Raw genomic sequence first — 25,319 nt, 5'->3', positions numbered from 1 at the left:
CAGCACTTTCTGTTTTTTATCCCCAATTGCCACTGTTGGACTGAGCTCCGACTAGCATCAGGTAGTGGTCTATCCGAACAGCATCCTGCAGGTGAGTTCCTTTCCATTTCTGCAGGGCTGGAGGGGGATAGGGGGCACAGGAATGTTTCTTCAGGCTTCACAAACTCCGTCTGTGTCGCTGCCCCTCCTCCACAGATCAGGCCCTCCCGCCACCAGGAATCTACCATTCTCATGCCCAGAGGCCAGCAAGGTGGCATAATACTGTGACAGACTGGAGCCAGTGACCTGTTCCAGGAGTTTGGTTTCTGTTACAGCCAGTGGGTCTGTCCAAATGAGCTCCAGTCCTCAAAGAGCACTGGGCCTCCTGGCTGGTCTACCAGGCAGCCGCTCGGATACTGCTCTGGTGGAAAATCCACCCCATAATCAGATAACTTACATCTGAACTCATTGTGGTTAATAATACACAGCTCTCTCTGCCATCAACCAAAAAAATATTGTTTCAATGTGGCAATTATTACCTGAAATTCTATTCCTAAACTGTAAGCTGGGACATAACCATCAAAGTTCAAACTATACACACTTCCTCCTAATTTCACATAACCCCCATTAGTGATGCACAATTTTCTAGAGGGGCCCATGAACGTGCTCCCTGAATACTTTCATGTTAAAAATGGTGTACTTAGGTTCAACTTAAAACAAATTTTTGCTTCACAATTAATAAAATGTAATCTATAAACTCTATAAAGATTTAGGGAAAATATAAGTAATACTTGGGGTTATTCATTATTTACTTCCCCAAAAGCTACCACAACATTCACTCTCTTCCTTCATGGAGGCACCCTCTTCCTCTAACCTGCTGTGCCCTCCCACCCACCCCCAAAGCCAATCGAGGCAATTTCCCTCTAAAACCTCTCCAATTCAGAGATGCTCTACCAACTTATACCAATCAATAAAATAAAATATACAATTCTAAAACGGGTGCATGAGCAGAGAGGCCTGGGGGTATATGTGCACAAATTATTGAAGGCGGAAGGGCAGGTTGAGAAACAAGTTAATAAAGCATACAGGATGTAGGGCTTTATAAATAGGGGCATAGTGTACAAAAGCATGAGAAGTTATGATAAACCTGTATAAAACACTCTTTCAGCCTCGGAGTACTGTGTCCGGTTCTGGGCACCACATTTCAGGGGGGCGGGGGGGGGGGGGGGTGCAGAAAAGATTTATAGGAATAGTTCCAGGGATGAAGAACTTCAGTTACATAGATAAATTGGAGAAGCTAGGGCTGTTCTCCTTGAAGAGAAGATTTAGAGGAGATCTGATAGAGGTGTTCACAATCATGAAGGGGTCAGAGTATATAGGGAGAAACTGTTCCCTTTGGAGAAAGGATTAAGAACCAGAGGACACAGATTTAAGGTGATTGGCAAAAGAAGCAACTGTGACATGAAACTTTTTTTTTCGCAGTAAGTGGTTAGGATCTGAAATGCACTGTCTGAGAGTGTGATGGAGCCAGATTCAATCATTGCTTTCAAAATGGAATTGGATAATTATCTGAAGAGAAAAAATCTGCTGGGCTATGGGGAAAATGTGGGTGATTGGGACTAGGTGAACTGCTCTTGTTGAGAGCCGGCACGGACACGAGGGGATGAATGGCCTGTTTCTGTGTTGTAACCATTCTATGATTCTATGAACTTGATTTGTAATTTACTGTCACTGTGGTTGTAGCTTTGCAGTGGAATTGAACACTGTGCTGTAGGTGGGAAGTCCCAACTCATTCTGGGACCAGGAATTCCCAACTGATGTAAAGATTAAGGTCCTGGAGCAATGGAGCTCCATCAGGTACAAGCAACAGCTGGGAATTGAAAGATACCTGCCAATCTAGCAAACTAACAAAAGCTGGCCAACACTATTTTAAAAAAAAATCCAGTTCAAAAAAAGCTGGCAACTCAAACCAACCCTGAACTTGTAGATGCACTGGAAATCTAGTGGCACATGAGTTTGTCAGAACTTAACTTGTGGCTATTGCCTGTGTAGGGGGGTTTCCATAATTCCTTGTGGAGAAATGGCATTGTAGTAATGTATTGGTGGTTTCAACTACTAAATTTCATTGTTAATTTGTTTCAAAAATGTTCATACAGTTGCCAAAGTGCCAGTGAGGCACTCTCTACCCCTTCCTCACAGTCCATGGCAGCACTCTGCTTCCCCTTTCCCCCAATTATAATGGTACTTTCCCCTTCAGTTCTCACTGGCACTCTCCTTCCCCACACTTGTCCTGTCCTTCATTCCTATTTGGGCTGGAACTCTCAGTTTCACAAAACTATCGAGAGAATTTCTACATAATCAATCCCCAGGAACAGCTACGATAAGAATAGAAAGTGGAGAGTGGGGTTCATTTTTGCTGCCCCAGGCGATTTAAAAAATGTATGCAAGTGTGTACACTACATACACTCCTGGTTGTAACACAGCTGTTTCAAATTTCAGCAGATGATATTAAGCATTAAAACAATATGCTAGCATTTAAAAAAAAAATGTTCTGATATACCACTCTGTGCTTGCAGCTCTCCATCTATGCAGCCTTTCTTGGTTGGAGGACAAGTTAGTCAAGCTTACAAGCAACACAGAAACTATCCATGTTAGACACTGGTTGAACAACAAGGAGGTCGACTTGAGTATGTCTATCTCTCTTTCCCCATAATCAAAAGAGATGAAACTTTGCTTGTAAAATAAGTCTACCCATGGCTTTTAGTTGAAGTAATGAATCAAACTTAACCCTAAATGGAGACGCCGACATCAAGGTGCTTCTGCTGTCATCCTCGGCTTCTTCATGCTGTGACTTATATCCATAACCTAATGTTTTTAACTTGCAATAGTGAAAGTCCTTTTAACAAATGTAAGTTTAAATCATTTCTTCTCATTATTTTATATGCATTTTTTTTGTCCAATTTCTAATTTGTGCCTAATCCTACCCCTCCTGCCTTAAATTATGCACAATAGCTGTGCGTACCCACGAGCATGAACATTATTCTTAAACAGATACACATTAATTGCCCTCAGTAAAATAATGAAGGGCATGGTAAAGGTCTGGCACAAGTGTGCACAGTATTTGCCAGTGCTGTTAAACCCACTAGGAACGACTCAGTTACTGATATATTCTCTGCCATGCTCTCAAAAATAGGCCTTCCCCTTAATAGAAAGCATACGAAATGTTGCCTCTAATGCATCCTTTCTACACACTAGGTTTCTTGTATGGCTTGGGGTAACAGCATAGTCATCTGAGTTCATCGTAATAAGCTGGTGGAAATTGCTTACCAGATTTACAGGTTGCTTCTGATCACTGACGTACACATATTTGTACATGAAACAGCCCACCAAAGCGAACAAAAAAAAGAAAAGAAAGACTGGCAGAACACAGCCGAGCAGGATCATTTTGACCATTTGTTTTGTAGGATCTGTCAAAATAAAAATTAACGGAAAGTGTAATGAAAAATGCACAATAAAATTACCTCGTCCACAAAAGTGATTAACCAGGGCTTTGAGCTTATTTGTTATTTAGTGGAGTAAATTTTCCTTATGCAACTTATTTTAAATAGATTAACATCTGTGTCAAACTAGGGCTGACAGACATTTATCAAACACATTAATGAGTATGCTACAACAGCACAGAGAGACTTAAACATAGAAACATAGAAAATAGGGGCTGGAGTAGCCTGCTCTGCCATTCATCCAACTCAGTAGCCTGTTCCCGCTTTCCCCCCATACCCTTTGATCCCTTTAGACCCAAGAGCTATATCTAACTCCTTCTTGAAAACATACAATGTTTTGGCCTCAACTGCTTTCTGTGGTGGCGAATTCCACAGGCTCACCACTCTCTGGGTGAAGAAATTTCTCCTCATCTCAGTCCTGAATGGTTTACCCTATATCCTAGACTATGACACCTGGTTGTGGACTCCCCACCATCGGGAACATCCTTCCTCCATCTACCCTGTCAAGTCCTGTGAGAATTTTATAGATTTCTATGAGATCCCCCCTCACTCTTCTGAACTCCAACGAATATAATTCCAACCGACTCAATCTCTCCTCAGACATCAGTCCCGCCATCCCAGGAATCAGTCTGGTAAACCTTCACTGCACTCCCTCTATAGCAAGAACATCCTTCCTCAGATAAGGAGACCAAAACTGCACACACTATTCTAGATCTGGTCTCACCAAGGCCCTGTATAATTGCAGCAAGACATCCCTGCTCCTGTACTCGAATCCTCTCACTATGAAGGCCAACATACCATTTGCCTTTTTTACCGTCTGTTGCACCTGCATGCTTACCTTCAGCAACTGGTGTACGAGAACACCCAGGTTTTGCTGCATTTTCCCCTCTCAGTTTATAGCTGTTCAGATAATAGTCCGCCTTCCTGTTTTTGCTACCAAAGTGTATAACCTCACATTTATTAACATTATACTGCATCTGCCATGCATTAGCCCACTCATTCAACTTGTCCAAATCACCCTGAAGCCTCTCTGCACCCTCCCACCCAGTTTTGTGTTATCTGCAAATTTGGAGATATTACATTTAGTTCCCTCATCTAAATCATTAATATATATTGTGAATAGCTAGGGTCCGAGCATCCATCGCATTACACTACCCCCAATCCCATGTGCTATAATTTTATACGCTAATCTCTTATGTGGGACTTTGTCAAAAGCCTTCTGAAAGTCCAAATAACCCACATTCACTGGCTCCCCCTCATCAACTCTACTAGTTACATCCTCAACAAATTCTAGTAGATTTGTCAAGAATGATTTCCCTTTCGGAAATCCATGCTGACTCTGCCCTATTCTACCACTATTCTCTAAGTGCTCTACTATAAAATCTTTGATGATGGCCTCTAGAATTTTTCCCCACTACTGACGTCAGGCTGACTGGTCTATGATTCCCTGCTTTCTCTCTACCTCCCTTTTTAAATAGTGGGGTTACATTAGCTACCCTCCAATCTGTAGGAACTGTTCCAGAGTCTATAGAATCTTGGAAGATGACCACCAATGCATCCACTATTTCTAGGGCCACTTCCTTGAGTACTCTGGGATGCATACCATCAGGCCCTGGGGATTTATTGGCCTTCAATCCCATCAATTTCCCCAACACCATTTCTCTACTAATACTGATTTCCTTCAGTTCCTCTCTCTCACTAAGCCCCGTGTTCCCCAACATTTCTGGTATGATATTTGTGTCCTCCTTTGTGAAGACAGAACCAAAGTATGCATTTAGTTGGTCAGCCAATTCTTCCCCATAATAAATTCCCCTGTTTCTGACTGTAAGGGGCCTACATTTGTCTTCACCAATCTTTTTTTCTTCACATCCCTATAGAAACTTTTACAGTCAGTTTTTATGTTCCCCGCAAACTTACTCTCGTGCTCTATTTTCCCCTTCTTAATCAATCCCTTGGTCCTCCTTTGCTGAATTCTAAACTGCTCCCAATCCTCAGGTCTGTTGTTTTTCCTGGCAAATTTATATGCCTCTTCCTTGGATCTAATGCTATCTCTAATTTCCCTTGTAAGCCATGGTTTGGCTTCCTTTCCCATTTTACTTTTATTATTGCAGTTCATCCATGCGCTCTTTAAATGTCTGCCATTTAAACCTCATGGGGACATTATTTTTATCCACTGGTAGAAAAATCAGGCATTATAGATCACTGAATAAAGGAAATGTATTAAGAAAATTTCATTGAATCATAGAGATTTATGGCACTGAAGGAGGCCATTTGGCCCATCATGTCTGTGCCAGCAAAAAGGAGCTATGCAGTATAAATGACTTTCCAGCTGTTGGTCCATAACCTTGTAGGTTTTTGCACTTCAAGTGTATATCTAAGTACTTTTTAAATGCAACAAGAATTTCTACCTCTATCATCCTTTCGGGCAGTGTGTTTCAGACCACCATCATTCACAGGATGAAAAGATTTACTCCTCAACTCCCCTCTAATCCTTCTGTCAATTGCATTAAATTTATGCGCCCGGTTATTGACCCCTCTGCTAAGGGAAAAGGTCCTTCTTATCCACTCTATCCATTGATCTCTTCCTGCAGTCTACAGATGTCTTCCTCGGCATCAAACACACAGCCTTTTTTGTATCATCTGCAAAATTCTTAACATGCCCTCGATATTTAAGTCTAAATCATTGAGGTATACTATGAAAAGCAAGGGACCTAGTACTGAGCCCTGCGGAACCTCATTGGAAACAACCTTCCCGTCACAAAATACCCACCGACCATTACCTTTTGCTTCCTGCCACTGAACCAATTTTGAATCCAATTTTCCCTTGGAGTCCATGGACATCTACCTTTCTGACCAGTCTGCCATGTCAGACCTTGTCAACACCCTTGCTAAAATTCATGTAGGCTACGTCAAAAATTTCAATTTGGAGAGGTTCACAGTCGCAATAAAGCTGCAATAATGGGGGAAATGTAAATATCCGAGAGGGTGGCCCCCATCAGTACAGAGGCATGGACCTTCACTGATGTGAGAAGTAGCTGCTTCAATAGTAGAGCGAGAGGTACTTAAGGTACTGAGGAGAAATGACAAAAAAATTCCCCATGGGGAAAAATAGCAATTCCTTCTAAGATAATCAATTCCTTTTGGGTCCATCAGTCGGCCTAGATAGACCTACATAGAACTACATAAACCTTTGGCTAAGCATTGGATCTGCTAAGAGCGCAGTGGGTGGAATTATCAACAGCTATTCCAGTCAGAGCCCCAAAGGTGTGAACGGATTAGGGAGAGCAGACAGAGGTCTCAGCTGGAATTTGGACCACAGGATGCATGAGGTAGAAAGTGGAGGATGTGAGCCCCATCCATAGTTGCAGTCCTCCCACTTGTACCCCGTGGTATTTTTGGGATAGGTATGGACAGTTAAAAGAACAGTAGATGATGTGTATGCATATATGGGATTTGATGAAATGAAGAGACTTTTGCAATAATTAATATTCAAAGGAATGCAGATACGAAAGATGGCTAACGGACAGAATGCAAAGAGTAGGGGTAAGTGGATGTTTCTTTCCATTGGCAGATGGGTCTTCTGGGGATCTGTGTTGCAAACACTTTTCACTTATATTCATGACTTGACATAGGCACAAGAGAAACAATATCAAAATTTACAGATATTAAATCAAGCAACATGGCAAACTTGAAACGAGGTGGCAGAGGCTGACAGGTTAGTAATATGGGCAAATAGATTGCCAATGCAGTTCAATGTAGAGAAATGTGAAGTTGTACATTTTGGAATAAGGAATAGTGAAGGGAAACATACTTTAACTGGTAAGGTTCTAAACTGAGTAGTTGAAATGAGAGATCTATGGGTGTAGAACTTCATAGGGAGGAGTAGAAAAAAAACCATAAAACAGTAAATAGGTCTTGTACATTGCAGCAATATATATACATAAAAGTAAGGGAGGGATGTTGAATTTGTTAGACCACAATAAGAATACTTAAGCTGTTCAGAACAATGGAAAAGGTACAATGAAGGTTCACTGGAAAGATATCAAGAATGAGAGGTTAAAGGGGTGAAGAAAGGCTTGTAAAGTTGGGGTTTTTTATTGTAATAGAGAATGCTAGGCAAAGATTTAACAAAGGTTTTCATGATAATTTGAAATTTGCAAATAAGTAACAAAGAAGCATAGACTCAGGATTATCACTAGAACAACAAAGGAACACCTTTTCATTCAGAAGAATTATTAGGACATAGAATGATGTACCATCGGTAGCTTTTGAGGCAGACACTATGCCCACATTAAATAGGCAACTGTATATGTATTTTAGAAAAGAGTAGAAAATGTTTTTGAGAAAGAGCAGAGATTAGATTAGATTGTTATAATTGAAAAAGTGAGTAGGAGGCACAGGCACAAATGGATTAAACTGTCTCTTTCTGCAATGTAATTATAGATATATATATATATATATATATGTTATATGACAGAACAAAGAGTCTTGTACTGGTTGTTTTATACAGTTTCATATTTAGAATGACACCCTCACCTTTTGGTGTTGTTGCACACACACTTTCAGATGGTTCACTTCTTCTGTAAAAGGAAAATTCCACTGATCGGGCAGTTACACAATATGTGGTATCATGGTCCAGAGTGTCCACTTTTTTAAATTTACCATCTTCCAGGAAAATGAGCTTTAAAAAAAAAGCACCAATTACATAATTATAAATAACAGAAGCTGCATCTTTGTTATGCAAATCTGATTGGCTAGAATAGCCTATGTAGAAATGTAATTTGTATTCAAGCATACACTTTGTATACTATTTTCTAGTGTGCATGTATGGAGCTAACTTTTATTTCTAATAAAGTATGACTTTCTCTTACCGATTTGTTTGTCTTTCTATTAATAATGGACAACTTGTATTTTAAATCAAGGAAAACTTTAGCAAGTGAAATAGCTCGCGCCTCATTGCTGTTCTTCCATTTTTTGGGAGGAGTCAATGTAATGGAGATGGCACAGACCCCAGCTTCTACTTTTACTTTTGGAGAACTGATGTTAGCTGAAAGATAACCAATATGCAGATATTAAAAGTAAATGCACAATGCTGACCATTTCAGTTACAATGCATTTTGACACCCAAAACAGCCATTAAACATACATAGTTATTCAATAGGCCTGTAGATTTTATTTTCTAAGTTGTAACATGAATTATGAGGGATGATTCCAAGATTTGGCACTCCCAGAGAAGAGTGGTATGTGAAGGGAATCTGAGGAAATAACTAGCTGTGCAGATCTCCCTCTATTATTCCTATATGCTGTATATAGAGTCGTAGAGTCGTACTGCATAGAAACAGGCCCTTCAGCCCACCGTGTCCTTGCCGACCATAATGCCTATCTATACTAATCCCACCTGCCTGCATTAATTCCATATCCCTCTATGCCTTGCTCATTCAAATACCTGTCCAGATGCCTCTTAAATGTCCCTACTGTTCCTGCCTCCACCACCTCCTCAGGCAGCTAATTCCAGATACCCACCATTCTTTGTGTGAAAAATCTACCCCTTTGATCCTCTTTAAACCTCCTCCCTCTCACCTTAAATCTATGCCCTCTAGTTTTAGTCACCCTTACCATGGGAAACAGACTCTGGCTATCTATCCTATCTATGCCTCTCATAATCTTATATACCGCTATCATGTCCCCTCTCAGCCTCCTTCGCTCCAGGGAAAACAGATCCAGCCTTTCCAATCTTTCTTTATAACTCAAGCCCTCCAAACCAAGCAACATCCTTGTGAATCTTTTCTGCACCCTCTCTGGCTTAATCACATCTTTTCTGTAGTGCGGCGACCAGAACTGCACACAGTACTCCAAATGCGGCCTAACCAATGTTATATACAACTGTAACATGACGTCCCAACTCTTGTACTCAATGCCTCGGCCAATGAAGGCAAGCATGCCATATGCCTTTTTCACCACCCTGTCTACCTGTGTTACCACTTTCAGGGAACTATGTACTTGCACCCCAAGGTCTCTCTGCTCAACAACACTCCCCAGGGTCCTGCCATTCATTGTATATGTCCTGCCCTGGTTTAACTTCCCAAAAATGCACTTCACACTTGTCTGCGTTAAATTCCATTTGCCCACTTTCCCAGTTGATCTATATCCTGTTGTAACCTTAGACAACCTTCTTCACTGTCCACTATACCACCAATTTTGGTGTCATCTGCAAACTTACTAATCATGTCCCTTACATTCACATCCAAGTCATTAATATATATGACAAACAACAGAGGGGCCAGCACCGATCCCTGCGGCACACCATTGGTCACCGGCCTCCAATCTGAAAAACAACCCTCCACTACCACCCTCTGCCTCCTATCACCAAGCCAATTTTGTATCCAATTTGCTAGCTCACCCTGGATCCCATGTGTTCGAACCTTCTGGACCAGCCTACCATACGAGATCTTGTTAAAGGCCTTGCTAAAGTCCATGTAGACAACGTCCATCGCCCTGCCCTCGTCAGTCCTCTTGGTCACCTCCTCGAAAAACTCAATCAAATTCGTGAGACATGATTTCCCACGCACAAAGCTATGCTGACTATCCCTAATCAGACCATGCCTTTCCAGATGCATATAAATCCGGTCTCTCAGAATCCCTTCCAATAACATTCCCACCACTGATGTAAGGATCACTGGCCTGTAGTTCCCTGGCTTATCCCTGCTACTCTTAAATAACGGCACAACATTAGCTATCCTCCAGTCTTCCGGTACCTCACCCATGGCTAATGATGATACAAACATCTCTGCCAGGGCCCCAGCAATTTCCTCCCTTGCTTCCCATAGCATCCTAGGATACACCTGGTCAGGCCCTGGGGATTTATCCACCTTAATGCGCTTCAAAACCTCCAACACCTCCTCCTTTGTAATGTTGATATGCTCCAGGATATCGCTGTTCCTTCCCTTGAACTCACAAGCTTGCATGACCTTCTCCACGGTAAATACGGACGAGAAATATTCATCTAAGACCTCGCCCATTTCCCGTGGCTCCACACATATGCCTCCTTCTTTGTCCTGACCAGACCCTCAATATCCCTCGTCAACCAAGATTCCCTAAACTTGCCAACCTTGCCCTTCCATCTAACAGGAACATGCCGGCTCTGAACTCTTCCTCTCTCACTTTTAAAAGCCTCCCACTTGCCAGACGTCCCTTTACCTGTAAACAGCCTCTCCCATTCAACTTTTGAGAGTTCCTGTCTGATGCCATTGAAATTAGCCTTCCCCCAATTTAGGACTTCAACCTGAGGACCAGTCCTATCCTTTTCCATAACTATCTTGAAGCTAATAGAGTTATGGTTACTGGTCCCCAAGTGCTCCCCCACTGACACATCAACAACCTGCCCATCCTCATATCCTAAGAGGACGTCGAGTGCAACCCCTTCTCTAGTAGGGCCATCCACATACTGCTTCAGAAGCAAGATATTGCAAAAAATACTGGGTAGGATATAACTGTGGCTAAAAACCTTGCATCTAGCCTAAATTCATCAGAATGGCTTAATGGAGGTGACAGCATAAAATCTCGCCCTTTCCAAATTAAATAAATGTTAAAAGTAATGGCTGAACTTGCTGAGATAGCAAACTGCTCTTGAAAAAGAATAACGTGATTGATTTGGTGAAGACACAATTTTTTGAGTTAAGGCTTAGACTTTAGTGCTTAGACTTTATTTCCTAATGTTATGCACTAAACGTGTAAGAAAGAACTTGAATTTACATAGTGCCTTGACATGTGGATGTGTTAGGAATATGGAATTAGTGTAGGATTAGTATAAATGGGTGGTTGGTGGTCGGCACAGACTCGGTGGGCCGAAGGGCCTGTTTCAGTGCTGTATCTCTAAACTAAACATGTACTCATATCCAAGAGAGTTTCCTACCTAATTAATTACTCCTGAAGCATAGCCACACTCTTGTAGGTATATGTGGTAACCATTTTTTATAAAATTAGGCCCCACCAACGTGCATTTGAAATGAATGACCAGTTAATCTGGTCAGAGTACAGAACACGTTCCCTCAGGAGGCAAATGCCTTTGAACTTTGAGAGTCATACATTAGGCATGTCTGATATTTCTGTAGTTATGTGATTAAATTGACTTAAATTACTGATATTGGTCATGCATCAAGGGCAACTGAATGTTTAGTGGGAAGGGCCAAAGCTTGGGTCAAAATCTCACTGGTAAAGTACTATATCTATACTGCACTGGCAGAGTACCCAGTGGGTTGGAAACAATCCTTAAACTGATAATGATGTTATAATGATTGCCTTGGATGCTTAAGGTGGTCCTGATATTGACTGTGCCAGGGACACATGATTTAAAAATCCTTTTCTAATATAAATATCGAACTGTTCATGTGAATTCTGATCCATATTCCTTGATTTGTATTCATCCACAGCAGGGTTTAATGCTATACTTACTTTCTACTTTCGGATTGAATCTTTCACTTTTAGTCCAATCTGAAAAGCCTGCTCCTGAAACAGCCTTTACTCTGGCATAGTAGTATTCTTCATAATCAGCTGTCTCATTTGAAAGGTCACACTGTGTTCTGGTAATGTTCTGGCATTCCTTTTTGTTCTTCCAATCTTTTTCTCCATATCTGTTTTAAAAATAGCACCTTTAATTCTTACTGCAATTATTCATTTTCTAATGTCTCACACAATTTACGCAGGTATATGCCTCTCCACACACAGATAACACACACAATTCGAAGTGAAATCATCCATTTTCTTCCAGTTATTTATGCTTTGGAACAACAAGGTCATGCAAACTAATTCCTATTCTAATATTGCCTGGTGATTATTCTATGATTAGCATCACAGAGCAGTTGTGAAGCATATAGCCTGCTTCCTATTCATTCTACTGCTGCATCAACCCAGATATGCTGACCCAAAGTTGGTACAAAGAGTGATACAGACCAACCCAAACCGAGGTTAACAGCAACAACACCTTTAGTCTGAGCTCCTTCATTTTTGAATTGTTAACTTAAACACCATATTGCCAGAAAAGCATGAATGCACCAACACTTTCAGTCAGCAGCTGCTTAGAACATAATGTGGCATGACACTTTGTCTATGGCTGCCTGACACATATTTGCTAACATTTAATTTTCCAAAATTTGGATGGGATAGGGAGCAGAGGTGAGTGAAGGCAGAACAGTTACAACAGTAGTCTGTTTGGGTTGGGGAGGGAGGGGTGGTAAGAGGGGAAAATTAGGATCACAATAAGGGCAGGTCAAAGAGTTAGTGAGAGTGTTAAAAATTCTGTACAAACATGTTTTTCACACTTCTAAAAAAGCCTTTAGATACAATTAATTTTTGATTTGGGTCAAGGGGGCAAAAAAATAGAAATCTGCTTAAAAATAAGTCATGCCAGTTGGCAAATTCAATTGCAGAAACAACACATTGAGTCAGTTTCCTGAAAACGTAAGGTACAAAATTAGAAAGCTGGATCAAACCAGCTACTAACACACTTCAGACCAGATAATGTATGGGTTTATTTGAGAGGAATATTTGTTTAAGCGCCAATTCATTCACCATGTATCCTACAATGTTTGCTTCATAAAAACACTTGGATAAAAGAAACAATTGTGACCATATGGGTCTTTCCATTAAGTGGCTTATACTGCAATCAAGAAATAAAATCATGAACTGGTTCAGGAAGCAGGTGGAATACTTTAGAAATAAAAGAGGAAATTGTCCAAACTACATGAACTCAGCATTGTAACTAATCCAAAGCTGTAAACAATAGTAATAATTAGAACAAATATATACATTGTAGACCACCAGCTACAAATCTTTAAATCCCTTAATATTTTAATTCGAAAGTTGAATTCAAAATTAATTTTAAAAGATCAGTGTCAGAGTAAGGTGGAGCCTGTATTTCATTGAAGGATATAACTTACCAATGGAAGCTGCATGGTATCTTGGGGTTGTTACTTGACTACTCGTTCAATGTGAGTAGTATCAATCAATGCAAGTTGGATACTGGGTACAAATTCCCAGAGGACATGCTGAAGCTGTCATGCTGCCCAGCTCAGGCTGCATCTGGAGTTCAGTTATAGTTGATCGCAGATATATGGCAGCCATCCAGGCCTCACACAGTGCAGAGGAGAGCAATGTGTCAGAGTGAAGAACTGAGAAGAGCAACTTCAAAAATTGGGGTTCCTCATTATTGAAAAGAGATGTCTCAAAGGCAATCTTATATAGGATACTTAAATGGATAAAGAACGAAAACCAGAAACAGTATTTTCAAAGATATGAGGATAGCATGAGAAGATGCTACAAGTTCATAGTTATGAAAGGCAAATATAGGATAAACATCTGGAAGTATTTTCTTACAAGTTGCCCAAAATATTCTATTCACTTTTTTTCAAATATGATTGGAGAGAGAATAGTTGGCTTGCTGGAAAGATTGTCTGAAGCCAAGAAATTAGACTCATTTAAAAAAAAAAGCCAAATGCTGTAATATGAAGATGACGGGTAATATTGTGAAAGCATGAGACGAAATGAAATAAAAGGTGGTGTTCTCCTAAACTTGCTTGCGATCCTCAGAAACAGATGTAGAGGATAAATGTTCAGAAACCTTGTGACAAGATTTAAATCCAATGAGTAGCTGTTGTGAGCAATGACGCTATGAATGAGTTAGTCAATATCATGGGTGAGGTATAGATTAGATCTCATGGCCTCTTTACATATATTGGATTTATAGCACATTAAATAAATTAAACAAAGTAGATTTATAGCACTGCCTTCTATTTTTAGCTCATTCTTTCCAAGGACCTCATAAATATGTACCTCCTTTCTCTTCTATTATAACTTTAAAGCCACAGCTTGGCATTCCCTAATCACTGCTTCTTTGTTCACCCTACTATGTCATTACTGCACTATGGGTCTAGGCCCTTTATCTAGGAGTGCCTCAATAAACAAAATCTATATTAATTTTCAGTCTATTTTATATTGATTTTCTTACTGCAAAGTGTTCTGTATTGTCACTATGAAAAACATTTTCTCTCACAGCTGTCTTCACTGTGATGTCATGTCCATGAATTGAAAAATATTCCTGTGAAATTGTTTCTTCTCACGGTTTGATATTTTCTAGTACACACACCCTCCAATCTTATTTAAAACAACAACTTGTATTTATGTAGCACCTCTAACGTAAAAGGAGGCAAGTGAGGTAGGGAGCCGGTTTAGGAAAGGAATTCCAGAGCTTAGGGCCTAGGCAGCTGAATGCATGACCACCAATGGTGGAGCCATTAAAATTGAGGATCTTAAAAGGCCAGAATTAGAGGAGCACAGATGTCTCAGAAAGCTGTGGGGCTGGAGGAACGAGGGAGAGATAGGGAGGGGCGAGGCCATGGAGGGATTTGAAAACAAGGATAAGGATTTTAAAACCGAGATGTTGATTGACTGGGAGTCAATGTAGGTCAGTATAGAGGTTATAAGTGAATGGGACTTTATGTAGTAAGGACACAGGCAGTAAAGTTTAGGGAGCATAAAATGTGGGAGGCCAGCCAGGAGTGCATTGGAATAAGTCAAGTCTACAGATAAGAAAAAGCAGGCACAATTTGAATAAAGCTTTTATCAGAAACAGAATAATTATTTTTTTTGTCATTGAACATAATCTGTAACACACTTCTTTCACAAGACACTCTTTAATAATCTATTTAATGGTTACTTGCCTAAAAGTGCACAAAATGTATTGGTTGGGAGATTATGAAACTGTTCTGAAACAACTGAATAGATTCCTCTAGAAGGGATAATTCAGCTTAAAAAGCAAATTAATGCAACGATGAATAAACACCTTAACAATAAATTGATTTAAAGTGGGACATTTGCTACGTGTGCAGCCTCAGCCTGTGATATGAGGTTACTCAGATAAAAATCTGATGAGAAACTGCACCTGCAAACATGTGGTTTCATGTCTTTTCACATAAAATCTCACGCTGTGCAGTAGCCTCTGTCAAACTAGCATAAAAACAATTTTCACTGCAGTCACATGTTTCCAGTTCTAATGCTTTCTAAGTGCAAAATAAAAGGGCAGCAGAATAATTAAGATAGCTAATTGTGAATACAACTGGTTATGGCTACTTTCTCGAACTTTCGAAGCTAAAAATGTATAGGATTGAGAGATGAGTTAATATAACAATGGAATAGGTCAAGGCAACTCAGTTGTTGAAATGGCCATTGCACAATACAGTGAATAATACGTATTATAAGTGGACAGTATGGACACAGTTTGCAGGGACCACATACACTGTGATTAAATAAACTATCACATTTCTGAATCAAGTCACTGAGTTCAGTGATCAGGGATCATTAGGTTAAAATAGCTCTCACTTTTTCAGTCATTCTCATTACCTTTTTAAATCCCTGCATGAAGTAGGTTTTATGTGTTTGCAAGGAAGTTTTGTTTTGTGCTATCCTGCACAATATTTTTCACTGATCCAGGAAATATTTCTTATAAAAAATGAATGGGTGGGGATGAGTGTTCCAGTTGTGCACACTATCCCGTTACCTCTAAAAGTGATGCTTGTATCAGCCCTGGCTGATGGGATGAATGTCTCCTCGCTATGTTGCTTGTGAATAACCTGTCCATGCAAAATGAGTCTGGAGAGCCTCAATCAGTTACCAAGAAGACACAAAGCTGGTGAAACAACTCAGAACTTGATACATAATTTGACAGACAGAATTAGAGGCTACAAGGAATATGGGAAATAGAAATGTAGTGTCGTGATAACAAAGGCGAGTATAATGGATTTTCTAAGGGTGGAATCAAAGCATATTGTTGGCACAGAATTGAGGAAGCTTACTTTGCAAAACATATTGTACTTTCCATTACTGACTGACCTTGATGCCACAACCGCAAAATTGTAAAAAAAAATGATTTTTAACTATCACTATCAGGTATTTTATAAAAAATTGATCTTTTAATGTTATTAGGATACTGGCAAGAATTGCTGGAACTTTCTTGAAATTGTTCTCTATTGGAAATTGTTGGACATGAGTATTTTTGATCACGTGTCTGGGTCAGTTTTGCAACTTACACAGAATTAGAATGTACAACAGAGAAACAGATCATTTTGCCCAGCTGGTCAATGCCAGTGTTTATGTTCCACACGAGCCTCCTCTCACGCCTCTTCAACTAAGCCCATCAGCATAACCTTCTATTCCTTTCACACTCATGTGTTTACCTAGCTTCCCCTTAAATGCTCCTATGCTATTTGCCTCAACTACTCCTTGTGGCAGCGAGTTCCACATTCTAACCACTGTCTGGGTAAAGAGGTTTCTCCTGAATTCCCCATTGGATTTATTAGTGACTATTTTTTATTTATAGCCCCTAGTTTTTGGCATTTGATTTTGAATCCTATGGATCATATATATGTGTGTGTTGACATGCCAGGGGCAGGAGTGTGGGATCGGGGGCCTTAACTCTCCTGACAACTGTGCTGGGAAGAGATGTTAAAAACAGTATAAAATGCCCTGAGGCAGGAAGGCTTGATGTGCTACTGAACTTGTAGTTACACTTGTTTTCATTTTGGGAGTGATAGCATTTAATCAAAATTTAAACAGCAAGATAGCAGCAGAGAATAAGAGGAACAATTACATTTTATACTGCACGCTGGACTGTATCCTGCATTCTTTCCCTCTGGCAAGTTCCCAGTGCACAGTGTTCTGCAGATTGATTGACAAGAAACGCACATTGCTTGGTGCAGATAATGTGCATCCCCAGGGAATTCCTGAAAAAAAACAAAAATCAGCACTGTTAGAATTTATACAGCAGGTTGGCAAATGATGTGCCAGATATAATTACAGAAGAATTATCAACATGGAAGAAACCAGTCCACGTTGGTGCTTATCCTCCACACAAGCAGTAGTACTAATTCCTTATGCCTGCCTTGCTCCCCTATTCCTTTATTCCCCTTTCTTCAACCTCCTACCTTTTTAATTGTTTCATGGGATGTGGGCATCGCTGGCAAGTCCAGCATTTGTTGCCCATCCCTAATTACCTTTGAGAAGGTGGTGGTGAGCTGCCTTCTTGAACCGCTGCAGTCCATCCGAAGCAGTTACACCACAGTGCTGTTAGGGAGGGAGCTCCAGGATTTAGATCCAGCAACACTGAATGAATGGTGATATATTTCCAAGTCAGAATGGTGTGTGACTTGAAGAGGAACTTGCAGGTGATGGTGTTCCCACGCATCTGCTGCCCTTGTCCTTCTAGGTGGAAGAGGTTGTGGGTTTGGAAGGTGCTGTGGAAGGTGCCTTGGTGAGTTGCTGCAGTGCATCTTCTTTATGGTACACACTGCTGCCACTGTGCGCTGGTGATGGAGGCAGTGAAGGTGGTGGATAGGGTGCTGATCATGTGGGCTGCTTTGTCCTGGGTGGTGTCGAGCTTCCTGAGTGTTGTTGGAGCCGCACTCAGCAAGGAATGTGGAGAATATTGCCTCACACTCCAGACTTGTGCCTTGCAGATGGTAGACAGGCTTTGGGGAGTCAGGAGGTGGGTTACTCACCACAGAATTCCCAGCCTCTTGTAGCCACAGTTTCTGAATGTTGATAGTGGGAGAATCAGTGATGGTAATGCCGTTGAATGTCAAAGGGAGATGGTTAGATCCTCTCTTATTGGAGATTGTCATTGCCTGGCACTTGTGTGCCACTTATCGGCCCAAGCCTGAATGTTGTCCAGGTCTTGCTGTGTATGAACACAGACTGCTTCAATATCTGAGGATCTGTGAATGGTACTGAACATTGTATAATTATCAGCGAACATCACTACTTCCGACTTTAAAATCGAGGGAAGGCCATTGATAAAGCAGCTGAAGATGGTTAGGTCTAGGACACCACCCTGAGGAACCTAACCTAACCTATTAAATGTTGATGAGGTCCCTGCTTCAATCAGCAACTCTAGTCATGCATTCTAGAGCCTCACAACTCTCTGAGTATTAAAGTTTCTGCTGCTTTTATCCTAAATCTATTATATTTAATCTTATATCTATGTTTCCCTCTTTGGGCTGCTCAACCACTGGAAACAATCTGTTTCTATCTATCTTCCCTTCACAGTTTTAAACGCCTCTATCAAATCTTCGTTCTCATGAAAACAGCCTCAATTTTTCCAAGTCATTGCTTGTGTTTGTATTTCCTCACACCAAGCAGCATCCTAGCGAATCTATGCTGTACCTTCGCTATTGCCTCAACATTCATCCCATACTGTGGAGCCAAAAACTGAACTGTGGTTTATTAAAGCTTTATATAGATTCATCATTGCAGCTTGCAATATACCTCTTACCATAAAACCGAGTATTCATTATTCCCTTAATCACCTGAGGTGCTGCTTTTAAGCGGTTGTAAACCTAAGCAATCTTGTGGGGCGTCCAAAACTAGAGATCAAAAGTATAAGATAGTTGCTAATAAATCCAACAGGCAGAAACTTCTTTATGCAAAGAGTGATAAGAATGTGGATAATAAAAGCAAAATACTGCGGATGCTGGAAATCTGAAACAAAAACAAGAAATGCTGGAATCACTCAGCAGGTCTGGCAGCATCTGTGGAAAGAGAAGCAGAGTTAACGTTTCGGGTCAGTGACCCTTCTTCGGACCCTTCTTGTGTTCCGAAGAAGGGTCACTGACCCGAAACGTTAACTCTGCTTCTCTTTCCACAGATGCTGCCAGACCTGCTGAGTGATTCCAGCATTTCTTGTTTTTGATAAGAACGTGGAACTTGCTACCACAAGGAGTAGTTGAGGCAAATAGCATTGATGCACTCAAGGGGTGGACACAGCATCTGGAACTTAAAATCCAACCATATATAACTTCTAAGAACCTCCAAATCTATCCACACTTCCACATCATCCAACTTTCCCACAAAGTATAATTACCACTTTTTTTTTAAACCAGAAGAGAACCCGGTGTGACACTGCTACCCACTTCCAACCACTGAAAAACTGCTCTTTACTTCTACTCCCTTCTGACCTGATTTAGTTCATTTTGTTGCTATTCTTCAAATTCCATATTGTTTAATCTTCTTCAGTAGTGTCCTTTGTGGTACATTGACAAATGTTCTGAAAGTTCATGCACGACACAGCTACTGCATTTACCCTGCTCACCATATCTGTAGCCTCCTGGAAGAACTCTCTTAGGTTTGTTGACCATAAACTCCCTTGATAAAATCCATGTTGGCTGCTTCTGATTATTTTTTCTTCAGTTAGATAGTTAGCCATTTCATCTTTAATTAAAGATTCCAAAATTTTCCCAACCAGCAAGATTAAATTAATAGGCCTGTAATTACTCAGGTTAGCTCGGTCTCCCTTTTTGAAAATGGGTACTACATTGCACATTCTTCAGTTCTCTGGACACACCCATTCTTAATAGAACCCTGCAATATAATTTCCAATTATATTGGAAATTATTGGAGGCCTTTCTTCCTCCACTCACCAGGTTCCTTTGATGTATCCTGTCAGATCATGACATCATTTCCCCCTTCTTTGCTTCTATCCACCATAACTGTCAACTTCAGGATTTACCTCCTCCCCTCTTGTAAACACCAACATGTGGTATGTGTTAAATATCCCCAGGAATTTGCACTAATTCCTTAATCATTTACTATCTTCTCTGGGGTACCACCTCACAGTCAACAATTCTCTTTTTATTGGTTCCTTTTTTGCTTTCCTTGCCCTTTCTTTATTTCCACATACTATCTCATTTTTATCACACTTTATAGAATCACCCAAAACTCTTTTTCAATTGTAGTGATCACAGTCATAGAGTCATAGAGTCATTTACGGCTCAGAAGAAGGCCATTCGGCCTATCGAGTCCATGACAACTCTCCATGGAGCTATGCTGTCAGCCTCACTCCCCGGCTCAATCCCCATAGCCCTGCAAGTCTATTTCTCTCAGATGGCCATCCAACTTCCTCTTGAACTCAGTGATTGTCTCCGTTTCTACCACCCGAGTTCCAGGCCATTACCACCCGCTGCATAAAAAGTGCTTCCTCATATTCCCTGTATCTTTTGCACAAAACCTCCAATCTGTGTCCCCTAGTCCTTGTACCATTTGTTAATGGGAACAGCTTTTCCTTGTCTAACAAATCTAAGCCTATCATAATCTTGTACATTTCTATTGAATCTTCTTCCCTCAATCTTCTTTGTTCTAAGAAGAACAAACCCAGCTTTTCCAACCTAACTTGTCACCAAAATCCCCCATCCCAGGAACCATTCCAGTAACTCCCCTCTGTACCCTCTCCATCCTTCCTAAAGTATGGTGACCAGAACTGGATGTAATACTCCAGTTGGGGCCTAACCAAAGCTTTATAAAGGTTCAGCATAACTTCCCTGCTTTTGTACTCAATGCCTCTATTTATAAATCCCAAGATCTCATATGCTTTACTAATCACGCACTCAATATGTCCTGCCATCTTCAAAGATCTATGCACATGCACCCCTAGGTCCCTCTGCTCCTGCACATTCTTTAGAATGGTGCCATTAAGTATATATTGCTTCTCCCTATTCCTTCTGCCCAAATGCATCACTTTACGCGTATCAGTATTAAATTCCATCTGCCACCTCTCTGCCCATTCTGCTGGCCTATCTATGTCCTGTTGCAGGCGGTTCATATCATCCTCATTCTTTGCCTCACCTCCAAATCTGGTGTCGCTAGCAGATTTAGAGATTTTAATCTGTATTCCAAGATCTACGTCATTTATATATATCAAAAAAAGCAGTGGTCCCAGCACTGACCCTTGGGGAACACCACTGTCTACCATCCTCCAGTCTGAATGCAACCATTTACCAAAACTCGCTGTTTTCTGTCTTTAAGCCAATTTTTTATCCAATTGGACACTGACCCTCCTATTCCAGGAGTCTCAATTGTCTTAACCAGCCTTTTACATGGTACCTTATCAAATGCTTTCTTAAAATCCATATAAACACCATCCACCACATTCTCCTCATCAACTTTCTCTGTTACTTCATCAAATAATTCAATTAAATTTGTCAAGCATGATCATGATCTGCCTTTTACAAATCCATGCTGGCTATCCTCGATTAACTCAAACTTCTCTAAGTGTCCATTGATATTTTCCCTGATTACTGCTTCCAAAATCTTACTCACCACTGATGTAGTTGCTAGGCCTGTCCTTACACCTTTTCTTGAATAAGGGTGTCACATTTGCCACTCTCCAAGCCACTGACACCTCCCCTGTAGCCAAGAAAGATTGGAAGATTTTGGCAAGCTCTTCAGCTATCTCCATCCCCACTTCCTTTAACAGCCTGGGATGCAAGCCATCCGAACCAGGTGACTTATTAACCCCAAGCATTGCCAACATTTTTAGTACGTCCCCGGTCTCAATATTTATCCTATCCATGGCCTCTACGCTCTCTGCTTCTACTGATATTTTGTCAGCCTCCATTTCCTTAGTAAACAGTGAAACAAAGTACTCATTAAGTATATTAGCCTTGCCCTGCGCCTCTAAGCATATATTACCCTCTCTGTCCCTAATAGGCCCCACTCCTCTTACGACTCGCTTACTATTTACATGCCGGTAAAAGATCTTTGGGTTCCCTTTTGTGTTAACTGCCATTCTATTCTCACATTCTCTCTTTGCCAGTCTTATTTTCCTCTTCACTTCCCCTCTCAACTTATTGTATATGACCTGGTTCTCACTTGATGTGTTCACCTGACATGCATCATACACCCTCTTTGTTTCATCATCATCTCTATCTCCCTCGTCAACCATGGAGCCCTGTTCTTGGATCCCCTACCTTTCAATCTTGTTGGAATGATCCTAGCCTGTAACTGTAGCATCTCTTCCTTAAAGACAACCCATGGTTCCGATACAGTCTTCCTGCCAGTCTTTGGTTCCATTCTACCCTGGCTAGATCTCTTCACATCGTGTTGAAATTAGCTTTGTTCCAACCTAAACATTCTGCCTTATATCGTTCCTTGCTTTTCTGCATTATCAGTCTAAACCCTATGATTTGATCGTCGCTCTTGCCTAAGTATTCGCCCACAGACATTTGGTCCACTTGGTCCACCTCATTTCCCAGCACCAGATCCAGCAATGCCTTTTTTCTGCTTGGGCTGAGAACATATTGATCAAGGAATTTCTCCTGAACACATTTGAGGAATTCCTCCCCCTTCTCACCCTTTACTCGAAAATTATCCCAAATGATATTTGGGTAATTAAAGGTCCCCCCCTCAACATCACCACTCTTGCACATCTCTGTGATTTCCCCACAGATTTGCTCCTCTATTTCTCTCTCAATATTTGGAGGCCTATAGAATACCACTAGTAGCATGATCATATCCTTTTTGCTCCTCAACTCTAACCAAATGGATTCTGTCCTTGCTCCTTTGAGGAAATCCTCCCTTTCCAGCACTACAATGCCTTCCCTAATCAGGAATGCTATCCCACCTCCTTCTTTTCCTTCTCTATCTTTTCTGAACACTTTATATCCTTGTATATTAAGTATCCAGTCCTTGCCATTTTTAAGCCACATTCTGTAATTGCCACTACAGCATATTCCCATAATACTATTTGTGTTTGTAGCTCACCAACCTTATTCACCACACTTTGTGTGATTACACACATGCATTGTAATCCTGTCTTTGTATTCCTCGTAGTCCTTCTCAGTCCACTTCCAACTAATATGGAACTACTCCCTTCTCTCGTACTGTCCAACACTCTCAATCTGACCCCATCTAATACTTTTCTATTTCCTACTCGAGTGTTATCTGTCTCTTCCAATTCTCTGTGCACCTTGGTGTTCCTCTCTTGGATTATCTTCTGGTTCCACACTCTTGCCAAGTTAGTTGAAACCCTCCCCAATAGCACTAGCAAATCATCCCGCAAGGAAATTTGTCCCAGCTCTGTTCAGGCACAAACCTTCCGGCCTTTACAGGTTCCACCTTCTCCAGAACTGGTCCCAGTACCCCAGGAATCTAAAGCCCTCCCTCCTGCACCATCTTTCCAGCCATGCATTCATCTGCACTATCCTCCTATTTCTATACTCACTTAAACATGTTACTGGGAGTAATCCGGAGATGACCACTTTTGAGGTCCTGCTTGCTAATTTCTTACCTAGCTCAGTAAACTCTTTCTGCAGGACCACATCCCTCTTCCTACCTATGTTGTTGCTACCAACAACTGCTGGCTGTTCACCCTCCGCCCTCAGGGTGCACTGCAGCCATTCGGCGACATCCTTGACCCTGGCACCAGGGACGCAACATGCTCTCCTGGATTCAGGTCTGTGGCCACAGAAACCTTTGTCTGTTCCCCTGACTATCAAATCTCCTATCACTATCGCTCTTCTAGTCTTTCTTGTACCCCACTGTATAGCTGAGCCACCTGTGGTGCCATAGCCTTGGCTCTGGCCGCACTCCCCAGATGAGCTATCAATTTCCTCAGTATTCACTACTGGTTGGACAGTGAGACGCACTCAGGGGACTCCTGCATTACCTGCCTGTTCCTCTTTGACTGCCTGGTGGTCAACCATTCCCTCTCTCTCTGTATACTGTTAAGCTGAGGGGTGACCACATCTATTGATGTGCTATCCACGAAGTTCTTGACCTCACGGATGCTCTGCAGTGACGCCAGCTGCTGCTCAAGTTCCAAAGCCCAGAGCTCAAGCTGTTGCAACTGACCACACTTCTTGCACATATGGTTATCCAGGACACAAGAAGTGTTCGGGAGTTCCCCCATAGCACAGGATGTGCACTGCAGAAGTTGGAACAGCTCTGCCATTCTATTCTCTATCTATTAGATAATAAACCTTGGTACTACAACTAAACCTTGTTATTAATAAACTGTGCTACTACTCATACTAATAACCCTTACCAACAGTAATAATAACCCTACTGCTAACACTAAACTTTATCAATACTAATCTACCTTAACACTATTAATACACCCTACCAATACTAAAATGTTAATAATAGTAGTAACAAACCTTGCCAATGTTAATAAACCTTATTTAAAATAAAAGACTCACCAGCTACCCACTTATTACTTGCTATTAATACTTGATATTATTAACATTTTTAAACTCCCAGTTGTTTTGACTCTGTCCCGAAGCAGCAATACTCACTAGCCAATCAGCTCACTGCTTTCCTGTGATATCAGAGTTTGATTGTTTATTTTCAAGCTCCGGCGTGTAGAGGTAGTTGTCTCCACGCAGGTCTGCCGCTGCTCCCAACTCCCTGCAGATAAGTGGAAGGCCCCGAGCCTGGGTCTCTCTTTATCCACTCTCCGTAGTTGTCTTCATGCAGGTCTACCGTTGCTGACTCCTTCCAGGTAGTTTGCTTAACCTCTTCTTATCCACAGCATTTGGAAACTTGATGTAGTTACCTTTTTTATTCTGTCATGGGCTGCAGGTATCACTGACAAGGCCAGCATTTGTTGCTGATCCCTAAAGGACATTATTTGAATTTAAATTCCACCAGCTGCCATGGTGGGATTTGAACCCATGTCCCAAGGGCATTAGCCTGGGTCTCTAAATTACTAGTCCCCTGACATTACCACTGTGCCAAAGTCGCCTGTTAATGGCATAGTTTATTACACAACTTTGCAATCTCCTTTTTAAGCTGTTTGAAGCTTTGGTGCAGCAAAAAAATTCTTAAAGACCTCTTATCATAAGCCCCGAGTAAAATATAATTAGGGATTGTCAAAAAATCTGAAGTCCCAGAGCTGGGTGAACAGACCAGGGTTCAATGTAATTGCTACCCGTAATATTTCTGTGAATAATTTAAAGATTACCAATGTAAAATGATTCCCAAATTGGTACTTATATTGTAAGGTAATGCCTTAATTGCTGT

The 25,319-nt window shown here is 41.1% G+C and overlaps 1 protein-coding gene across 1 annotated transcript in view; it reads right to left on the bottom strand.

Annotated features, from left to right (window-relative positions):
* LOC137361095 (interleukin-20 receptor subunit alpha-like) overlaps nucleotides 1-25,319 on the bottom strand; it is a 46,056-nt gene that overhangs the window by 6,901 nt on the left and 13,836 nt on the right. The window contains exons 2-6 of the mRNA XM_068026054.1: nucleotides 17,119-17,251; nucleotides 11,931-12,109; nucleotides 8,351-8,526; nucleotides 8,016-8,160; nucleotides 3,307-3,446 (exon numbers count right to left, since the gene is read on the bottom strand). Coding sequence (XP_067882155.1) covers nucleotides 3,307-3,446; nucleotides 8,016-8,160; nucleotides 8,351-8,526; nucleotides 11,931-12,109; nucleotides 17,119-17,251 — 773 coding nt within the window. The remainder of the gene's footprint in view (nucleotides 1-3,306; nucleotides 3,447-8,015; nucleotides 8,161-8,350; nucleotides 8,527-11,930; nucleotides 12,110-17,118; nucleotides 17,252-25,319) is intronic.

This window comes from Heterodontus francisci, chromosome 3 (assembly GCF_036365525.1).
Source record: "Heterodontus francisci isolate sHetFra1 chromosome 3, sHetFra1.hap1, whole genome shotgun sequence".
Taxonomy (NCBI): Eukaryota; Metazoa; Chordata; class Chondrichthyes; order Heterodontiformes; family Heterodontidae; genus Heterodontus; species Heterodontus francisci.
This window is presented reverse-complemented; position numbering and strand designations above follow the sequence as displayed.